Raw genomic sequence first — 19923 nt, forward strand, 5'->3', positions numbered from 1 at the left:
TAGTCGCTCCGACGTCTCAAACGTCGAACAAGGGTTCTTCAAACATGAGACTCCCCCTAATTGGTTCACGACACGCTTCGACCCATCGGCGTCTATGTAAGGAACCGTTTCAGAAAACGGCTGTCAATCTTCAACTTCTTTCGCGCCGAGGTACCCGAGGAAGCGAGATTCCAGCAATAATGTCGTTCCATACTGACAGGGACCAAGGAAAGGGGATCCGCGTCTAGAAGCTTGATATAAGGCTCGTTTCCTCTCCCTCTTTCAAGTCTTTTCCCTTCCTCTTCATCCCATTCTTTCATCCATCTGCAGCAGTTGCTTGCCTTTCTTTTTCTTCTCTACGAGATATTACATTCCTTACAAACCCTGGTGGTTTATACAATACTATACTATACTTTCACTACATACACTTTCTTTTTGAAAACACAACAAAGCAACATTCAAGATGCGCACTTCATTCTCCTCCGTCCTGGCCCTCGCCGCCGCTCTCCCCACCGCTTTCGCCCACTACAACTTCGACGCCCTCATCGTCAACGGCGAGGTTACTGAGCCTTACCAGTACGTCCGTAAGACCACCAACAACAACAGCCCCATCACCGATGTCACCTCCAAGGACATCATCTGCAACGCAGGCGGTCTCGACAAGGACATCCGCGCCGCCACCAAGACCATGAAGGTCTCCCCCGGTGACGAGGTCGGTTTCACCGTCGCCAGCGAGATGGGCCACCCTGGTCCTCTCTCCGTCTACCTCTCCAAGGCCCCCGATGGCACTGAGGCTTCCGACTACCTCGGTGACGGTGACTGGTTCAAGGTCTACGAGATGACCTGGAAGAAGATTGGTGCTGAGGGTGTCGAGTGGGCCAACTACATGAACGGTCAGTCTGGCGGTCTCACAAACTTCACCTTCACTCTGCCCAAGGACACTCCCAAGGGTACTTACCTCATGCGCGCCGAGCACGTTGGTCTTCATGGTGCTGGTGAGAAGAACGGTGCTCAGTTCTACATTGGCTGTGCTCAGATCACTGTCGACGGTACCGGTGCCGGCAAGCCTTCTCCCATGGTCAAGCTCCCTGGTGCTTTCAAGGCCACCGACCCCAGCCTTCTCCTCAGCATCTACTACCCTCCCGTTACCAAGTACGATGCTCCTGGTCCCAAGACCTGGCCCAACGCCTGCACTGACCACACCCCCAACTTCGCTGGTCAGGCTTCCGACGGTGACTGCACTGGTGACAAGAAGTCTGGCTCTGACTCTGGCTCTGCTGCTCCCGTTGCCAGCGATGCTCCCGCTTCTGAGGCTCCCGCTGCTACTGAGGCCCCTGCTACTTCTGCTCCTGCTGCTACCCCCACTGCCGCTGCTGTCACCACCTCTGCTGCCGCTGCCCCTGTCGCTACCAAGACTCCTTCCAAGTCTTGCAAGGCCAAGCGCGCTGCTAAGAAGGCTCTCAAGGCTAAGCGTGCTCTCAAGAACTAAGTGTTAATTTGAGAGGATGGATATTTGAAGTCAAGATTAATTCTTGAAATTCTGCGTGGTTGGAAGGATGGATAGTCAACTGTACTCCACGTATTTGTTCTTTGTACAAATAGATTTAGTCACCGTACCAATTCAACGAGTGGACATACAACTTGAAAGTTTCCCTAAGTGATTACCATTAGATGTTCAACAAGATTACAATAAGTGCAGCAGTACCAGGAAAGACGGCAGCACTAAATATCACTATCTTATGTGAAGATACAGTATGAGTCATGCGAGAATTGTCACAAGTTATTGATGAGAATAAAGTTGAGTCCGCAAATGTCCATTTAGAAATTATCAACTAAAGAAGTAAAGTATATAAGGAGTGTAGAAGAAAAGTGTTCCACCACAGCAAAAGTATGCTTATGTCCAAGCCCGTCTCATGATTCATTAGCCACACCCAGGCTTACACGATCCACCTCAAACCTCTCAACATTCACCTTCTAGTAGTCGGCCTTCTTGCAAACGCCCTTCTTGTGGCTGTAGTAGTAACCCTTCTTGCACTCACACTTCTTGGCGTGCTTGTTGAAGACTTGGTCGTGCTTCTTGCAAACACATCCACCGTACTTGTACTCAGCGTCCTTGCCACAGTCGTAGGCGCACTTGTGACCGTTCCAGCTCAAGTCCTTGGGGCACTTGCACTGCTTGCTCCAGCGGTCGTAGTACTGGCCCTTGGGGCAGTCCTTGACACACTTGCCGTAGACCTCAGAAGTGCCCTTGGGGCAGACGCACTTGTGAGCGTGCTTGTCGAAAACCTTGCCCTCCTTGCAGACGGGAATGCACTTTCCGTACTCGAACTTGGTTCCCTTGGGGCAGACACACTTGCCCTCCTTGTGGTCGTAGTACTGAGGGTGGCTGCACTTGGGAATACACTTGCCGTACTTCCACTCAGTTCCCTTGTTGCATTCGCACTTGTGGGACCACTTGTTGTAGAACTGTCCCTTGGGGCAATCCTTGATACACTTTCCGTACTCAAACTTCTCGCCCTTGGGGCAGACGCACTTGTCGGCGTGCTTGTCGAAGTACTGACCGTGAGGGCACTTGGGGATACACTTTCCGTACTTCCACTCAGTACCCTTGGCGCATTCGCACTTGTCGGCCCACTTGTTGTAGACTTGACCCTTGGGGCAATCCTTGATACACTTGCCGTATTCAAACTTCTCGCCCTTGGGGCAGACACACTTGCCGGCCTTGTGGTCGTAGTACTGGCCGTGAGAACACTTGGGAACACACTTTCCGTACTTCCACTCGGTGCCCTTGTTGCATTCGCACTTGTGGGTGTGGTCGTTGTAGTATTGACCGTAAGCGCAGTCCTTCACACACTTGCCGTACTTCTCAGAGGTACCCTTGGGGCAAACACACTTGCCAAGCTTGTGGTCGTAGTTCTGGCCCCACTTGCACTTGGGAATACACTTGCCGTACTCCTCCTTGAAGCCCTCCTTACACTCGCACTTCTTGGAGTGCCAGTTGTAGACCTGGTTGTCCTTGCAAGTGGGCTTCTTCTTTTCACACTTGCCGTACTTGTACTCGTAGCCGTCCTTGCAGACACACTTCTTGTCCTTCCAGGAGTAGACTTCGTTGTACTTGCAGTGAGGCTTCTTGGGAACACACTTGCCGTATTCCTCCTTGTAGCCGTCCTTGCACTCGCACTTCTTGGAGTGCGAGTTGTACCACTCGTTGTCCTCGCAGTGAGGAACAGGCTTGTAGTCGCCGCGCTCGAAGAGCTCAGACTCATCCCGGGCATCGAGAGTAGAGTCATCACGAGCCTCGAGGGAGAAGTCGGCGTCGACATCAGGGATGGCCTTGACCGAGACGGTCAAGGCGAAGAGGCTGACCAGGACGTTCTTGATCTGCATGATAGGCTAGCTTTGTGCCTTTCAGCAACGAAAGTGATGATAGAAACGAAAGATGAAGAGCGAATGGAGAGAAGGTAACTCTTGAGTGAGAGACCAGTGAGAGTGATGGGGATGAAGAGAAAGATCTGGATTTGGGGAGGATATCGTGAGGTTTAAGTAGATGTCGTGAAGCGGTAGGAACACGAGATCTTGGTAGTGTGCCTTGCCATGCCATACCCATGTCTGAGCGTAAGTCTGATGGTGGACGAGATCAACCCAACCTTGCCAACATCCAGATAGGAAGTCAGCTCATGCTCGTTTGGGAACCATGATGATCCCAAGCTCAATAGTTCCAAAGCTAAATTGTTGTTAGACTGATTTTTCTTTCTCTCTGTGACATGCATGCCAATCCCAGCCTCAACTGGGGCTGTCTCTGCCAGCTGTCGAGTACTTTCAACAAGGTTGCATATACCACGCCCAAGGAGCAGGGAAGAGATGAACATGGGTTTGGAAGTGGTGGTTGGAACCACAACATCAACAAGGATGTTTAGCCCAACGTTATGCTTATCCAGTAAGACTAAGACGTCGTGATGAAGTCCATTAAGATTCAAGGCATTCCGACGAGACCGAAAAAGGGGATTACTTAGAATAGAATGGTGACATTTTCTAATTATGAACACGACAGTTTTGGGGGAATACAAGGCTTCCAGTGACATGTATATTTCTCCGTGATTCGACGGCTGGGAGCCCTGCTAGCTGAATGGCTGGAAGCAAAAAGAAAAAGTGACAGCTGTGACGCACAAGGCTCCTGCATTGGAGACCCCATCACACCGATTTTGGGAATACGAGGTTTGTGTAGGAGGGGTAGGTAATCTTGCATAACATGTTGCTTCTCAACACCAGGCTCCAACTTCTGACTTGGATGGTGATGATGGATTGTCAATGGTCACCGTTGTTAGCCTTGGTAGTAGAGGCTCAAGATGGGTACTGTTTAGGACTCAAATCAAGTCAAGCTCTTTAGACGAGGTCCGTAAGGCTGGCTAATGCAGGCCAACAATCTTTCGTCTGACCAAGACTTACCAGGGGATGTCTACAAGTGGAGGTTTACCAGGGGGTTCAGCGAGACAAGCATAATCCTGGTTCTTAATTCTTGAGCCGTGCCCTTCCCGTACCTTAGCTGAAGAATTATTCACGGCTGATCTTCAGCCCCAGTTGGCAAACAAAGAAACTGCATTAATATGTCCTCCAGATACTATTTCAGGTACCGCAATTACCGTAGACGCACGGAGGTACAAGCAATCACATCTGCATTATCGCCAAGTATAAGGGAAAATGAAAAATACGAGGAAAGAAGAAATGGGCAATTTAGCCATTCATTCATTCATTCATGGAGGCGTCATACGAGAAGAATAATGATTGGCGCCAACGCAAAAGTTACAGTACGGGGTGAAACATAGCACAGCTTTGATTCGATGACCCAGTTATTTGGTGTAAATATAGCATAGCCCCAGAACATGGTCTTGTCTTACTGTACGGTGGTCGGAAAGGGGCTGGAACCAGTAAGAGAAGACTCTCATGCAGCCACATTCAACGTGTCGACCGACCGTCCCGAGCCACCGAGAACCGATGCAGGCCGAGTAAACGAGCTGCAATTAATGTACAGCACAGCATTGTTTGCTTTGACTTGTGTTACTGAATGTGCAGAATCAGTAACTTCAGCGAGGGTCCGAGGGCTGAATGAACCCTGCGAGCTGAACAGTAGAAACAAAAATCATGATCATCTACCGGGTTAAACCCCGCCGATGATCCGGAAAGCTTGGAAAGTTCAGGTTCTGAGACATGACAGGGGACCCCGGCCTCTTATTAAAAGCCAAGTCTTGAAAGAGGGGGTCGCTAGTATTTCTCGATCGCGGGGAGAGAAAGAAAGACAAGACACGGCACGGACAAGCTTGATTTCCTAGTGTCCTTTCTTTTAGTGTCATTTTTCTGTTTTTAGTACCTGAAAGACACGATGAAGTGTTAGACATGATTCTCAATTGACTCTTTTAATTGGTTCTCGTCTACATGGATTACTCGTTGGAAGTTTACTTTTAGACTTAACCCATTTACAGTTACAGTCTCACGTATAAATAACGTTCATTAGTGTTTCTTTTTTTCTTAGGTGCATGTTATATGACGGTGATATTTTGTTGGCTTCTCGCATTAAATGTCCTAGATGGGAAGAGTACACCCATGCCAAGATAATCATGTCGATAATATTATTTCATAATCGTGACGCCCTCTGCACGCATTGACAAACTTCTCTCTGCGGGGAAGAAACCTGGTTCGTGTCGCATTGCGGGCCTGTCTTGGCAATCTTACCTGCAGTTGACATCAGGAGAGAGAAAGACCAGCTCATCAGTAATCAACAGGGGGGATCAGCCAGACCAGGCCTAACTGAACAGGGGTATAAGGTTGCGCCGTTTATTTGCGGGGACTGAAGCTCCAGCTTCTGGGAGGCGAGAAATAACAGCCCGGCCCGTTGAGAGCTTGGCCTGATCATCCAGGGCTAGTGACTATCTGATTGGTCAGACAAGCTCGTCAGCCCGTCTTGGCGATCGTACTTGTCTCTTTCCCCTGTAAGCAGTTGAAATTTTGGTTGCCAAAGTTTATTTAACGCCTGCAGACAGTAGTCGAATCGCCACAACTGCAATATCCTTGGCGATAACTGATCAGCTGATAACTGCCGACAAAGTAATTCACTGTAATCGTAATGCACGTTGGTTGAAGCAAGTCAGAAAGAAAGCAAAGTCGCGAATGCATTGAACATCATGTCTACTCTTGGAGTTGAACAAACGTTACTTTTTCTTACTTACTTCTCGTCAGATCATCATGCTGCACATTGACCCGCCTCTTCATACACTCTCAATCTCATAGGTCAACACTCCCTGTTAATTGCAGCTCAACATTTGCCTGAAATCGAAGCTCGACCCACGTGTAGTAAGCGTCTCACCCAGAAGGTAAGACGGCCATGGAAAAAGGTACATCCATGGAGACGACCGCGACTACTCACAGTCATCTTTCCCCGAAGTATGCCGTCATACCATTCGCCCGACATCCGATCCCCGATGCATAGGTAAGCACAGCGACAGGAAAGCCTTTCATGGTCAAAACATTAGCTAACATTAACTGCACACTTGTTTCTGACAGCATGAAAAAAAGAAAAACGCCACCAGACGCGGACACACCGTCTACTCTCTGTGTCACATCGGGTACTGCAAGCCTCTTTTTTAATTGTTGGTCGATGGGCCGATGAGGTCGGGCCTCAGTTGCGATGATCCGATGCTGGATAATTTCTGGGTATCGAGCGATGCCCCTCTGTTATCGCCAAGATACCCAGAGCTTTGACGATGAAGCTACGGGAATAGAGTTTGGGAATACGAGGTTACCCTGTATAGAAATAAATCGTGAAGAGCAATCATCTCGTATGCCAAGGACATTGAGAAATATCTTGTAGGATGAGTGATTTCATCAAAGATTGATGGCAATGGATTAGGAACTGTAATTGGTGTCAATTGAGTTTGCATTTCAAACCTTGCGACAGCCATAAACGTCAAAATTGAATCTTGTTGTACCTGCATAACCGTCACAGCACCATCAAATCAATCTGTCACATGTGCCTCCTGCTATCTCATTTTACTTCTCAACCACTTTCCAACGTTCATTCGTGAAGCAAAATCAGCCATCGGCATCTTCTACCCGTCAATTAAAACTGTCAAAATGTCAAGTTCCTGACATGACACTGTTAGTGTCTCAGACGGCGCCAAAGTCTCCAGCCACGGGTGAGATTACGGTGTTTCCCTTTTGTCTCTATTTTAACCAACCTACGTATACGTGCGGAGGAATGGGGATGTCTTGGGACAGCATTCCAGAGGTTCCGGGATACGGGGAGGTGGTTTCCGTAGGAATGCGGGAAGGGATATTAATGGGAGAGGCTTGAGACTGTAAACCTTTTTTATACTACCGTTGTGGTGAGACATTGTAGCTATGATTTCTTCAATAATTATCTGTGAATTGAAGATGCCCTTTGAATGAGCTGAACTCGAAAGGATGGTGACTCTTGGGTACTGCAGCGCTTATTGCCGCTGACTGAGCGTTCCTGCGTGACTTGCAGCTTGTAACACAGAGGCTGATAGTGATAGTGACAGCAATTCACATCAGTGTAGGGTATTGCTTGGACTCTTGCGAAAGCTCCGTCCTTTCTGTCTCGCGAATTCCACGAGAGAAGCTTCCAAAATACCACTCGTCTCATATAGCCTAGTCTAACCTGCGTTGAGGAGTGTATTCGATCGTAGATCCATCTCAGGTGAAGCTGTAGAGCCCAGCGCGTCCCAATGGCAGCTTCCAGAGCGATGCACCGTGGTTGGAGGAGACATCCCGGTGAGCATTCTCATGCAAGTAATTCCACTGAAATCCTGGATCATAACTGCATTCAAGATCCATTTCATACTCCCAATCTACCCTCAATAGTCGGGCGTTCTCTGCAGTAGCCTCATCGACATGCAAGCCCTCCCTCTACGAGATCTTCCCAAGAGACGTCTCTGCGTCCAGTATTTGTAGCCCACAATTGACATACTTGACACAGACAAGATGGTGTCGTGTTTAAACTGACCGAGGGTGTACGATGAGGGCCGCGATGCACTGACGTTGGAATGGGCTGCCTCTTGATGCACGTATGGTTTGCAGCAGTGAGCTTTGCTTTTGACTCGATTCAAGTCCCCGAGAGCGCAACTGGTAATTGAAGACAGTGTAAGATTCAGCCACTGTTTAAGTACCTAAAATGAAAAAGTCGTGTGCTCTATGTCAATTTGTATTTCAATCAGGTCAACTATTTCCCTGCAAAGATCTATACAATACTCATTGCATCTAATCTTATCTCTATACCTATCAAATATGCAGTTCTCTTATCAACATCTTATCTTTTGAAATGTCGTGAAACCCCATTATCAACTACATTCCTCCGACCCCAAACATACACCCAATCAGGTCTCTCAATATTACAACTCCAATATTGCGACATCAACTCCCAGATGACGCTATCACCACACGCCTCAGACGCGCGTCCCTCACCGGTAGTGTGCCACCTTAGCTATAGAATCTCGCATATGCAGCGTTTTCGTGCCTGAAGATCTCTGCGGTTGTATTTGGCTTTCTGTAAAACAATTGTGGTGTGTGTCATGGTACGTGGGTGTTCTGCGTCGAAGATTCTAAGGAGTTTCTAGCTTGATGGATGCGATAATGCATGAAGGGTCCGATATATGCATCTTCAGATGTGTCGCTGTCAAACGCTAAATAGAGACCGATATTCTGGCTTTGCACTACACCATCGGAGTGACAGTAGTTTCATGATTCATTGAACGACACCTTCAGATCACAGATAAGCTTAGTAATTGGAATCAAGAAAGCGATCAAGTCTATGAAACACTATGTCCGGTGGAAAGCAATAGTATCAGTGTAGATAATGCAGAATCGTGTCTTCTATCTAATCTATATCCGCTTTCTCAGCATGCTCCTGCTTAGTCATTGAACCTCAAGATTCTGCATCGCCAGTTTCAAGGTGTTTAGGAAAGAACTTGCGTGGCGTTCAGCCCCATGTGGCGCCTTTCTCTCATTGCTGTCAGATTTTACTTCTTAGACAAACGCCGCAAAGGATTATGCCACTGGAGAATTATGCTGCAAGCCACACGGGGCTGTGCTCAGCGATTCCTGTTGAAGTGAAAGCGAACTCAGCTCACTTCCTGGAGAAAGTTTAAACCCTCTGTAATCACCTGTTGTGAATCTAAGTCTTGGAGAACGCGTAGCAATGATATTTGACCTTAATCAACAGATATTGTGATAGGCTTCTATAGATTGACAGCATTATCGTTGTCATACTCACAGTGGAAATGCTGACATCTATGTTAGTACAAAAGTACACTCATCAGTGAAATACGCCGATCGTTACATTCCGCCTAACAGGCCACGCTAGCTGACGACACAAGTTAACTTACCCAACCTATTACGAGTTCAGGAGTAATTCAAAGGACTGCGGGGCATTCTCTCGGTTTGTTTGCTACTCTAAATGGCATGATTGTTCTTAAAAAGATAAACTAACAATCCCAGCTTGTATGTCATTTCTTGTTTCCGAGAAATCTACAATCAATTCCGTTCATGGGGATGGCAAACCTTCCTTCTACAAACGCGTTATTCACCTAGAAACACTATAGTCTTCCCAGCTTCTTATATCGAAGGGAAGAGATCTCTTTGATCCAATCTCACAATATTTAGAGTTGCCAACTGATTGGACACTCAACCAGCCGTTACTACTTATCAGCAACACCGTCTCCGTCCTATCCTCCTGTCCCGATCTTGGTAGTTATCCGGGAGGCACCACTTGGTATACACGCTCAACTCCCTAACAGTGAGGCGCGGCATGATGCCATTTTCAGCTCGACATCTTCCGCTTATAATTCCGCCGATAGCTTTCAATTGAGACCACTTATGTGTACCCAGTGAGCATCATTTCCAGAATAGGTTGCATACTGCGCTATGAGCCGCGAAGATCATCCAATCGACATCCACCTTGCATGTTAAAGGCCAAACCTTGTTTTCTTCTGCCGTATTCTTCTGCAATTTCGAGACATCTGTCGTTGATCCTCAAGCCACATATGTGATTGAAGCTGTAGCTGAAGCTGGGCAGTGCTGTGGTGGCTAATGTATAAATGTGCGCACGTTACTATTTGATCATTAGTTTCACACCCACATGAGAAGTGCCATCTCACAGCTATACCATTCTTCCTTTTTCGTAGATGTCCATACATCTAGAAAGATTCATAGTCAGCTTAGAGTCTTAGCACTTACAAGCCACGCGAGATGCCGGGTGTACCAAAGACTGCAAGTTGTCTATTCTGCAAAAAGCGCAAGAAAAAGGCAAGTTGGCACCGTATCTTTCTCTTTTAGGTCATATACTGATGTTAACAGTGTGACCTTCTCTGGCCGACATGCTCCACGTGCGAACGTGCCAAGATGGTTTGCTCAGGGCCGACAGTTACCACCAAGTTCATTCATGCAAGTAGTCAAGGTCTCTCGACTGACCATGGTACATCTCATTCAGTCACGTCTGTAACGAGATGTCGTGGATCACACCTGGGTGCTGCCTCTTCTACGGAAGCAGAACGTCAGAGATTTGTGGGTCTGCTCCCGAGACCACGGAATTATCCTACTACGGTGGCGGATTGAGTCACTATACGACTGATCAGCACAATTGAGAGAGATCCAATCGGCGACATCCTCCACAATGCAGGCTTCCTCAAGATTCTTCCGCAGCGACTAGGGACTAGCTCAGCGTTACGTGGCTCCGTGGCCCTACTCTGCCATTGCTGGACCAACTACCGATGCCCTGAAACAATGGAAAAGAGTCCGATATTCCACGACCTGCATGGCAAAGCTTTGCGCAGTCTGATACGTATACTCCAGAACCCAACCACGCAATTGTCCACGGAAACATGCGCGGCCGTCACGCTCATGGGCCGTTGTAACTTACTCTTCGACGGCGGAGATCCGACCCTGCACCAAAAAGGGATAGCGAAAATGATGCGAAGCAAAGGTCCTCCTCAGAATGGGGACGATCTTCATGTCCAGTTGTCTGTAGCTAACGGCGGGCACATATTTAGGCACTGGGCAGCGGCTCATTGCACCGAAGACCTCCAATGGATCAATTCGTGGCAGGACGTTTTGGGGTGGAAGACCTCGTACAAAGACTCAAAAGTTCCAGAGCATGTCCACAAGCACTGGCAGGATCAACTGAATAGTATTACTGCCCAGTGGCCTGGGATGGTCAAGTGTATCAAGGCAATCAACAATCCTTATACGGCTGCCGACCAAAGACAAAACCTTGCTGAGCAAACACATGAGTTGGCCTTGCGTTTCCTTTCAGAAACAGAAACTAGCTACCGTCTTTGCGTTTCTACTTACGAAACTGGCATGAACATGGAATCGAGCTTGGGAGAAAACTACCCTTGGCACCCCAAGTTGGACTCACCTCCACCATCGCACGAGGCACTCCTCAAACCATTAGCCGCGTGGATGTCTTTGCGCATCATATTCTCTCGTATGGCTTACGATTTGTCATGTACCTTGGGAGCCGCCGACCTTGAGATGTACGACAAATACCATCGGACATGCCAACAAGCCTGGGACCTACTGCCGCATCTCATGAAGATTGATCACCCCATAGCTACACTCAATTATGTCTCAGGAATCTTTCTTTGCTTCTAAATCATTGAAGACCAAGCGAGAAAAGATTATTTCATCGACGCTTTGAAGTCGACTAATGTTCGGAGGGTATTACCGTCTGGTCGGGAAGACACTGAGAGGTTTTTAATGAATATTTGTTGTCTATCTACCGGTCGCAATACGGAGGGTTACGACGTTCACGTCAACTAAGTGATAAATACGTAATGTTTCTTGAACGGCAGGCCATGTGAGGGACGCGGGGATGCGATCGAGGTAGAAGAGCACCTTAGAGAAACAGCTAGACTAGTTCACCACCACCCCGTACACCCCTAGACCCCGCACACCTTTTCCCACCTTAAAGCAATATCTTTATTATTTACTTTAAATACTAAAGAAAATAGCTATATAATAAAAAAACTTATTAATATATACTTTATACTTTATATTTTCTTATAAAGCTTAAAATATATTATAAATATTTTTAATAAACTTAATATAAAATTTTAAAGTTAAGAAATTTTAATATATTATAGATTTTCTTTATATATAACTATAAGTACTTTATTATATTAATTAAAATTATATAATATTTTTTTTTATATATTTTAATTAAAAGCTAACTTAAGTATTATAAATATATTTTAAAAGCTATAATATTTAAGTATTTATAAGTTTTTAAATTAATAATATATATTTTTAATATTATTTTAAGTTATAACTTTATATAATTTTAATAGATTTTTACTTTTGCTTTAATTATAAGTATTAATACTTATAATATAATATTTATATTTTTTCTTTTTTATAAATAAATTAATTACTATTTAAATTATAAAAAAGACTTTTTATATATTTAAATTAAGCTTATATTCTATATAAGCTTATATAATATATATAACTTAAATTTTCTTATAAAATAATATACTATAAAGTTTAAAAGAATTATATTATATTTTATTTATATTAATATATTTTTCTTTTCTTTTTAAATTAATAATAAAAAGTAAAATTTACCTTATATTTTTAAATATTATTATTTAAATAAAAAAAAAAGCTATATAAAGTTAATATAGTTTATTTAAAAGTTATATCTTATACTTTAATTTAAAATATATTATATACTATATATACTATATAATAATCTATTTATATTAAAGTAAAAGTATAATTTAATTATAAATATATATATTATACTTTTAATTAATATTATTATACTTATATATACTTTATATTTAAAACTTTATAATATATTTATAAACTATAAAGCTTAAATAAAATAATAAAGCTTTTTTTTTAATTTAAACTATTTTTTAATATTTTTATATAAATTATTTAAAAGTATTTTAAGTATTATAATCTTATATATTAAAATCTTAATTTAATACTATATAGTAAAATAGTAAAATTTAAAATATTTTTATATTAAAATATAACTTTTATTATATAAAAAGATATATTAGGTATATATATTATATAGCTTTAAGCTATTTTTATTTATTAATTAAAATATAGTCTTTTTATGTAAAGGTGTGCGGGGTCTAGGGGTGTACGGGGTGGCGGTGAACTAGTCTAGTTAACAAAGCATATTCAGTACAGCATCGTCCACGTCTGATGATTCTGTTGGTTAGCCCGCGCTTGCATAAATCTTCTACATATATCAAAGCTTTATTTCCAATAAGATGACACTTGATGGCATTGTACTTGGCATGATGTCCTAGCATCACGCAGTGACGGCTGAGCCTCGATATGCAAAGTCGGTCATCAGCTTACATTGTGGGGATCCATTGCATCTGCTCCAGGATTTACCGCACCATATGACCCAATGTGGATGGTATGATCTGCTTAACGTTAATTATTCTCCTGGAGCTAATCCGTATAGAATGCTAGGATTGTGATAGCCTTACTGCGCCTCGGACGAGTCAGCTCATGACAACGCCAAGGGACGGCAGAGCCTCAGCCAGATGGGGTCCTCAGCGACAAAAGGAGTAACTGATCGCTCAGAGACGATTGAAGGATATCTGTAGGTCTTTTCCGACCTTGAATTCACCTCGTGTTCGATCCCAATCGATCCCGGAGTACTACAAACTGGTGAGGTTGCTGGCGAGGACTGGGATAGAGATGGCTATAAAAGGTCGGGACCTACCTCTTCATTTTGTGTAATTCCAGACACAGCAAAGCATTCCATCGAATCAATTGAGCCTCTCCAGCAACCACGCTTATACCTATATTGCAGCACCTTCGTCTTGCGTGACTCGTCACAATGAAGACTTCCTTGGCCGCCCTTCTCTCTTTGGCAGTTCTTGTGCCTACCGCTACGACAAACTTCGATGTCTACTGGTCGACAGGCGGCGGGGTCGGAGGTTCTTTCGGACGCTGGGTTCCCTACGCCAAAGAACCAACTTGCAACGAGGTGAGTACTTCTATCGCAAGCGGAGATGGGTACTGACGCATGAATAGGCCAAGAACGCAAAGACCTGGGGTGATAGCGACGACGTCAGCGGAAATAAGATTGGTGTTCGCTGTAAGGGCAAGTGTGGTGCCGATGGTGCCATCGATGAGCTGGAGATGCACTTCAACAAGAACGCGCACTGGAGTAAGTTTTGCCACGTCAACTTGAAGCTGGTGACTGACTCGGTACTAGCGTTCTACAAGCGTCCCAGCAACAATCTTGTCGATAAGAATGGCAAAAAGATTGGCAAATGTTACACTCAGACGGACGAGCATGAGTATCGCTGCAATGTTGGCCCAATTGGTATTTTTGATGGTCACAAGAGGCTGTACTGCCAGACTTCCAAGACGATCGACGATATCCGAGAATAGCGCGATTGACCCTGCGCGATACCGTCTGCAAGCTGGGTGGACTAGTTGTTTTTTTGATAGGCCTAGATGTTAAACTTATTCGCTCATTTTTCAAAAATTGGAAAGCTTTCGAGAACATACTTTATGCCTGCTTTGGCCTTGAATACGGCTACCGCTGTCTGCATGGCACTGAATTGCAATCGCCAAGTTCTTGGTTGATAATATGTGATGAGCTCTTCGGCCAGTTAGAATCTCTCTGAAACTCGTACCGTGTTTCTGTTGTACCTGGAAATGAATGCACCGAGGTCGCTGTCGATCTTATTCGTAGTCTTGACGATGGGTCCTTCACCCTTAGATATACCACCCAGAGTGGCGTCGAGCTGACAGTTGAGGATCCGGCTCATCTCTCACGGAAAGCGACCGAGCGAGCTAGCGCTTCTTGTGCGGAGGAATTGAGAAGGGGAATGCCGGATGTCTACCCGTCGTTGCTGTCAAGTCAGGATTCCCGACCTTTGACGATGATTTAGCGAAGATGATCTTGAAGTTAATATGGGGTTCTGAGATGGTGCATCGGAGGTGGGCCGTAGGGAATTGGTTCCTGGCTAAATCTCGTGGCGTCAAGGGCCTTAGCCGCATTAAAACTCCGAGAAATTGTTGTCCAGAAAGACCCTGTCGATCTAGGGTTGCCAATCCTTGTTGCGTGGGCTCAGGTGTCCAGCGCTTTGGTGTGTCAGCGCGCACACCACAGGCAGGTATTCTGTGCAGCAAAACCGTCTGCTTAATTCATCATCAAAGACCGTTCAGCCCTGTTCCACTAGATTTGCGGGCTGTTCCGGCAGGACCAGCCGAATACCGCCGTTGCGGGGGGTGAGTTTGTCCATTCAACTGGGATTCCGCAGATCATGGCTGGTAGTTCGGGGTGAGTATATGTACCACTGAGGACTCAAGGTATGCTGATTCTTAATTTAGGCCATACATTGGGGCACGGTACTTGAGTTCAGATAATACAATAAATTAGAACCTGTCAGGATGACCTGTCGACATGTCTGCAATACTGACAATCTGGTTACAAGACACAGAATGTGAGGCTATGGTGTAGGGTAGGCTGTCTGCTAAGTCTCGTCGGAAATTGCACGGCCATCTTACTTACCGTATCTTATCTTATCTTGATTACATCTTATCTTATCCTCTCTATTCCATCATATCTTCCAAAGGGTCGTCCACTGCTTCACCAAGACGGTTCGCAGGCCATGCCATCACGGATTATCCATCGCGCAATTCATGGCCCACCAACCCTCCGAACCTTGAACAGGATCGGCTTCTTCGCCTTCAATGTCAAACTTGGATTCCTCATCTCAGCATCCCCCAAAACCTCCATCTCAAAATCCCTGACCAGCCCCAGCAGCAAAACCTTCATATTCAACATCGCCAGCGCCTTGCCAGGACACATCCGCGGCCCATTCGAGAATATTTCCATGGCATATGGACTCAGAGCAGCACCCTCCCATCGTTCTGGCCTGAATATCTCGACGTCATCGCCCCAGATCTGAGGATTGAGCTGGATCATGGCTGGTACTATTTGTACCGTCGTGCCTTGGGGAATGTTGACTCCCGCGATGGTAATGTCCGTCTGAGCTTCCCAGGGTATGATCAGGATCGGGGAATAAAGGCGTAGGGATTCGCGGATGACGTTCTCGAGAAAGGGAAGTTCGTCTATCGCTTTGGCGGATATGTCGTTCGTATCTAGCGATTGTATCTCTTTTCGCAAGCGATCCTGCAACGCGGGGTTCTTGCCAAGTGCGTATGATGTCCAGATTAGAGCGCTGGCGGTCGTATCGTGCCCGGCAGCAATAACCTGCATGGTCTAGCCCACAAATTAGCACGACTGGATGGGGGTAAGGTAGGAAACCACTTACGATGTCGATCAACTCGTCCTTCGACAGCCTCTGCCTTTCCCCAGCGCTCGCCTCAATCATTCTCGTCAACAAGTCGTCCGAGAGCTTATCCCCGCTTGCAGCCTCCACCTCAGCAGTGCGTTGCTCAATCAGCTCCGCCATCATGGTCTTGAGCGCAGATTTGGCGCGGATGAAGTTCAGATTGGCAGACACAGGCAGCCACCGCAGCGGGATGAATGGATTGATGAAGCTTATAATTTGCCCAGCAAGAGGCTGTGCAAGAATGTCGTTGTAGCATCGTTCGAAGGATAGCGGGGAGGATCGGGAGCGAAAGTCGCGAAGTTCTTTGCCAAGGAGGGAGACACCGATAATGTCGAGCGTGACGCGGGTTATGAGGTCTTCGACTAGTTGATGTTAGACAAGCGCGCAATGGTAATGTGACTGATAGCATACTCTCGATGATTCCATCATCAGTCCGTCCCAAAGACGCCTCGATCTCGCGATTGAGCTTGTCGGAGTAGGTCATAAACGTCGGAAATAGCTTCCGTATACTCGGTCGCGACAACGGTCCTATCCACGTCAACACAGCACGCGCATCAAGACTCTTCCACACTCACCCGTAATGATCCGCCTCAATCTCTTGTGCTGATCTCCAACACTGAACAACAGCCCGACACCCAGAAACTCCCCCACCAAAGTATGGAAAAAGCCCGGTTTGGCGAACAGGTATGCATTCGTCTGCAGCACCTCCCGACAAGCTTCGAGGCTATTCACGAGCAGAACCTCCTGGTTCAGCCAGGAGAGACACCTGACGAAAGGCGCGTCAGGCCAGCGTCGCATCCATTGGAGGTACAAGTCGTTGGGCCCCGCGCCGCGAAGGATGCGCAAAGCATGACCGACGAAAAGCTGATGGTCCTGTGAAGATGGAAGGGAGCGTGTCAGTTCGAGGAGGGGACGAAGCTTGATGATCCGAGCATCTTACCTCTGGTCCTGGGAGATGTCGCAGTCGCGAAGAGTGCGGGCGGAGGGCATTGGTGATGAAGGGGTAGGAGATAAGGCCAGCAAGACTCAGTGCTATGACCCAGTGGAGTGTCGAATAAGTGGGGTCCATTGCCCTGGAGTTTTAGAGGTGCGCGGGACGAGCAGAAGAGCAACAAAAGGATTTGGTGCCAGGAATGTCGCAATAAATGTGAGAAGTTTGTCTTCAAAGGAATCTTTTCCTGAATCTTAATTCATTACTATCACCATTGTTTATATTCTGCATCATTGGCAAATGCTGCTCGTCTGGCTCATTTGGCTCGGGCGCGTGCTTCTCAGGTCGCCGCTTACTCAGATACAGCGGGCAGGCGGGGGGAACCACTGCCTGCACCGGTTCTGCCCGCCGTAACCTTGCACCACCCCCCCTGCTAAGTGCGCTGTAACCCATCAAAAACATGCGCCATAGCCTATCAGCTGCAGCGCTTACGGGGGCAGCTAAGATAACAGCTACAATAGCAGCCACAGAGGCTACGCCTTCTATAACTCTCAACTTCAGCTTTAATCTACAGCAGGCTTCAATTTACAGCTAAAAATTGCCTTCTTGTTACTTCTTTCTTCAATTCAATTCAATGCAGTTAGTAGGCTCTTCAGCGCAGTTAACAGGGGTGGTGGTGCAGAGTCACAGGACTCTGTGTGCACTGGGACTGATGCAGTTAGTGGTTCCCGTGGGTGGGCACCTAACCATGAAAGGTACCCACAGAGACATCACTGTGCAGTGTGCATTGATTGCTACAATCCAATCATACAATAAAGTCCACAAAAGAGGGGGAGAGAAGAATGATGTAGTAAAGTCTGTAGTCATTCCAGTTTATCTGCTAGCTGATTCAACAATTTTAATTCTTGGAATATAACAAAAGCAACGTGGCAGAACATTGGTACTAAAGGTCAATATATCTCTGATCCCCATATTTGTTCATCGTCTCATCCGTGCAATCCATCCATTTCTCTTTGTCAAAATACTCGAGACTGATGTCTAGAACATGCAACGATGGCGTACGGATGTCGAAACAAGTGAAGGGTGGGAAACAAGCGTATGGCTGATGCGACCCTGGTCCGATATTCTTTTCTTGAATGATTTTCTTGTAGTCTCAAGGTTGATCAAGAGTGAAGTTGCATTGCAGCACAGAACTCCGTTTGGCAACAGGAGGGATCTCTGTCATGGATTGCCGTGTCATGAAAGGGTAGTCAGGGCGGCCAGGAGCTGTGAATATGCCCCGGGTCACCATGCCAGAGTTTGTGGTTAATCTTGCAATCGTATGCTTCAGGAGGGAGGTGAACATTCCGGTCGAGTGGTTGAGATCTGGATCTCCGTCCAAAGTCAGAGTATAGGATGCCAAAGGCATCCATTCATCAAGAATCTCCATCGTGTTCACCATCCACCCGACAAATCCATTTAACACCGAGCGCATGGATACTTGATACGGCGCCGTAACCTCGCCCTCCCCCAACATCTCGTCTGGGAACACGTGCTCGGCGCAAAAGGCTACTTGACGAGCTTCAAGGCCATGCGTTCTCATGATGAAATTACGCCATAAGTTGATGCGGTGGTCGATATATAGTTTCGGGTTCCCCCTACAGAAAGGGATCAATCCAATTGGGTGACGTTCCGGGAATGACCTCGACAACCGACTTTCATTGATGATGAGATGTCGTATGCAGAGGCGCTGGCGCTTTGTAACCTGGTTGAGAAATCGTATGGCTACTGATGAGGCAGAAAAAATGTGTTGTCGTCGATATCGGAATATTGGACCCCTCTAGGCAGTGTCGATGAAATCCTTCGTGCACCAGTCAGACAGAAGGTCTACTTCTTCTACCAATTTCCATTCTTCAGCCAGTGCTGTCGCTTCAACCAGAGAAGGAATGGCCCATGGAAGGAAAGTAAGATCGAAGAAGTCAAGAGCCGAATGCGACGCAGACCAACCCGGTTGAGCATGATCAACAGCAGCTGCGAAGTCTGAGGGAACCTTTCTACGAGAGCTCGTAGAACGTGGGATATAGTCCGATGCTGCAAGTGAGAGTTGCTACGACATACTTTTGTTGCGCTGATTCCATCCCACCGAGTGCGCCTCGACATCTTGTCGAAGCAATAGCGTGTCGACGGGTTTCTGGCCTCACGAGAAATATCGTCATAAATATAAGCCTTGACTGCAGACATGTGGTTACCCAGATCCGCATTGGAGTGATGGTACATGTCGGGGGTTATCTGGTATCGTAAGTGAGTCAAAACGGCCAGTTGCAACTGATGAGAATACATGACAACGTTGTTCAAGTACACGGCCTGTTTCTGCCAATCCTCCCTGTAAACAGTAGAGAATGTAATGGTGTTGGGGCTGAATGGAAAGTCTTGTGTCTCCAAAGCAATTGAGCGACAAGTCGATCGGAGTGATATGTCGATGGGATTTCCGCCAGGCTGAACAAGTTTATCCGTATCGCCATCGTAAACATAGCCACCCATCGACCGTGAAGTAGTCTTGATAAATTTGGTTGCGAAGCTCCGAGGGTAGCCCTAGGAGGCTTGCCCTGGGGATATCAGATGGTACCATGATGAAGCGATTGATGATGTTGAAGATGGTGGAAGATGTGATTGAAATCT

At 46.3% G+C, this 19923-nt stretch overlaps 6 protein-coding genes across 6 annotated transcripts; 3 read left to right on the top strand and 3 right to left on the bottom strand.

The window, feature by feature from the left end:
* Nucleotides 1–290: 290 nt before the first annotated feature.
* B0J16DRAFT_351094 (glycosyl hydrolase family 61-domain-containing protein) lies at nt 291–1611 on the top strand. The gene has a single exon (XM_046129136.1). It carries the CDS (start codon nt 443–445, stop codon nt 1466–1468), a length of 1026 nt encoding a protein of 341 aa, XP_045978255.1. The 5' UTR covers nt 291–442; the 3' UTR covers nt 1469–1611.
* A 169-nt stretch (nt 1612–1780) lies between these two features.
* B0J16DRAFT_365468 (uncharacterized protein) lies at nt 1781–3469 on the bottom strand. Its single transcript, XM_046130009.1, has one exon. The coding sequence runs from the start codon at nt 3364–3366 to the stop codon at nt 1954–1956; it is 1413 nt and encodes a 470-aa protein (XP_045978256.1). The 5' UTR covers nt 3367–3469; the 3' UTR covers nt 1781–1953.
* Nucleotides 3470–10770: 7301 nt separating this feature from the next.
* On the top strand, nt 10771–11640 carry B0J16DRAFT_325397 (uncharacterized protein; the record flags this gene model as incomplete). Its single annotated transcript, XM_046125881.1, has 1 exon — nt 10771–11640. The coding sequence occupies one exon, from the start codon at nt 10771–10773 to the stop codon at nt 11638–11640; it is 870 nt and encodes a 289-aa protein (XP_045978257.1).
* A 2218-nt stretch (nt 11641–13858) lies between these two features.
* On the top strand, nt 13859–14418 carry B0J16DRAFT_325398 (uncharacterized protein; the record flags this gene model as incomplete). The annotated part of the gene is made up of 3 exons (XM_046125882.1): nt 13859–14008; nt 14056–14191; nt 14240–14418. The coding sequence occupies 3 exons, from the start codon at nt 13859–13861 to the stop codon at nt 14416–14418; spliced, it is 465 nt and encodes a 154-aa protein (XP_045978258.1).
* Nucleotides 14419–15368: 950 nt separating this feature from the next.
* B0J16DRAFT_351098 (cytochrome P450) lies at nt 15369–17506 on the bottom strand. Its single transcript, XM_046129137.1, has 5 exons — nt 17275–17506; nt 16910–17207; nt 16746–16862; nt 16314–16696; nt 15369–16261 (listed from the first exon to the last, which is right to left on the bottom strand). The coding sequence occupies exons 1-5, from the start codon at nt 17401–17403 to the stop codon at nt 15677–15679; spliced, it is 1512 nt and encodes a 503-aa protein (XP_045978259.1). The 5' UTR covers nt 17404–17506; the 3' UTR covers nt 15369–15676.
* A 618-nt stretch (nt 17507–18124) lies between these two features.
* On the bottom strand, nt 18125–19785 carry B0J16DRAFT_365471 (uncharacterized protein; the record flags this gene model as incomplete). The annotated part of the gene is made up of 3 exons (XM_046130010.1): nt 18125–19082; nt 19116–19294; nt 19363–19785. 3 exons carry the CDS (start codon nt 19783–19785, stop codon nt 18419–18421), a joined length of 1266 nt encoding a protein of 421 aa, XP_045978260.1. The 3' UTR covers nt 18125–18418.
* Nucleotides 19786–19923: the final 138 nt, after the last annotated feature.

Source organism: Fusarium flagelliforme, assembly GCF_020744385.1.
Source record: "Fusarium flagelliforme strain FIESC 12 MPI-CAGE-AA-0113 chromosome Unknown B0J16scaffold_8, whole genome shotgun sequence".
In the NCBI taxonomy this organism is placed as follows: Eukaryota; Fungi; Ascomycota; class Sordariomycetes; order Hypocreales; family Nectriaceae; genus Fusarium; species Fusarium flagelliforme.

Bases quoted from the DNA above. Each gene is read 5' to 3' on its own strand.
- B0J16DRAFT_351094 (XM_046129136.1), top strand. From the start codon at position 443: ATGCGCACTTCATTCTCCTCCGTCCTGGCCCTCGCCGCCGCTCTCCCC.
- B0J16DRAFT_365468 (XM_046130009.1), bottom strand. From the start codon at position 3,366: ATGCAGATCAAGAACGTCCTGGTCAGCCTCTTCGCCTTGACCGTCTCG.
- B0J16DRAFT_351098 (XM_046129137.1), bottom strand. From the start codon at position 17,403: ATGGACCCCACTTATTCGACACTCCACTGGGTCATAGCACTGAGTCTT. The intron at 16,697-16,745 runs GTATGCTATCAG...AACATCAACTAG, and splicing joins TGATGATGGAATCATCGAGA to TCGAAGACCTCATAACCCGC. The intron at 16,262-16,313 runs GTAAGTGGTTTC...TTTGTGGGCTAG, and splicing joins AGGACGAGTTGATCGACATC to ACCATGCAGGTTATTGCTGC.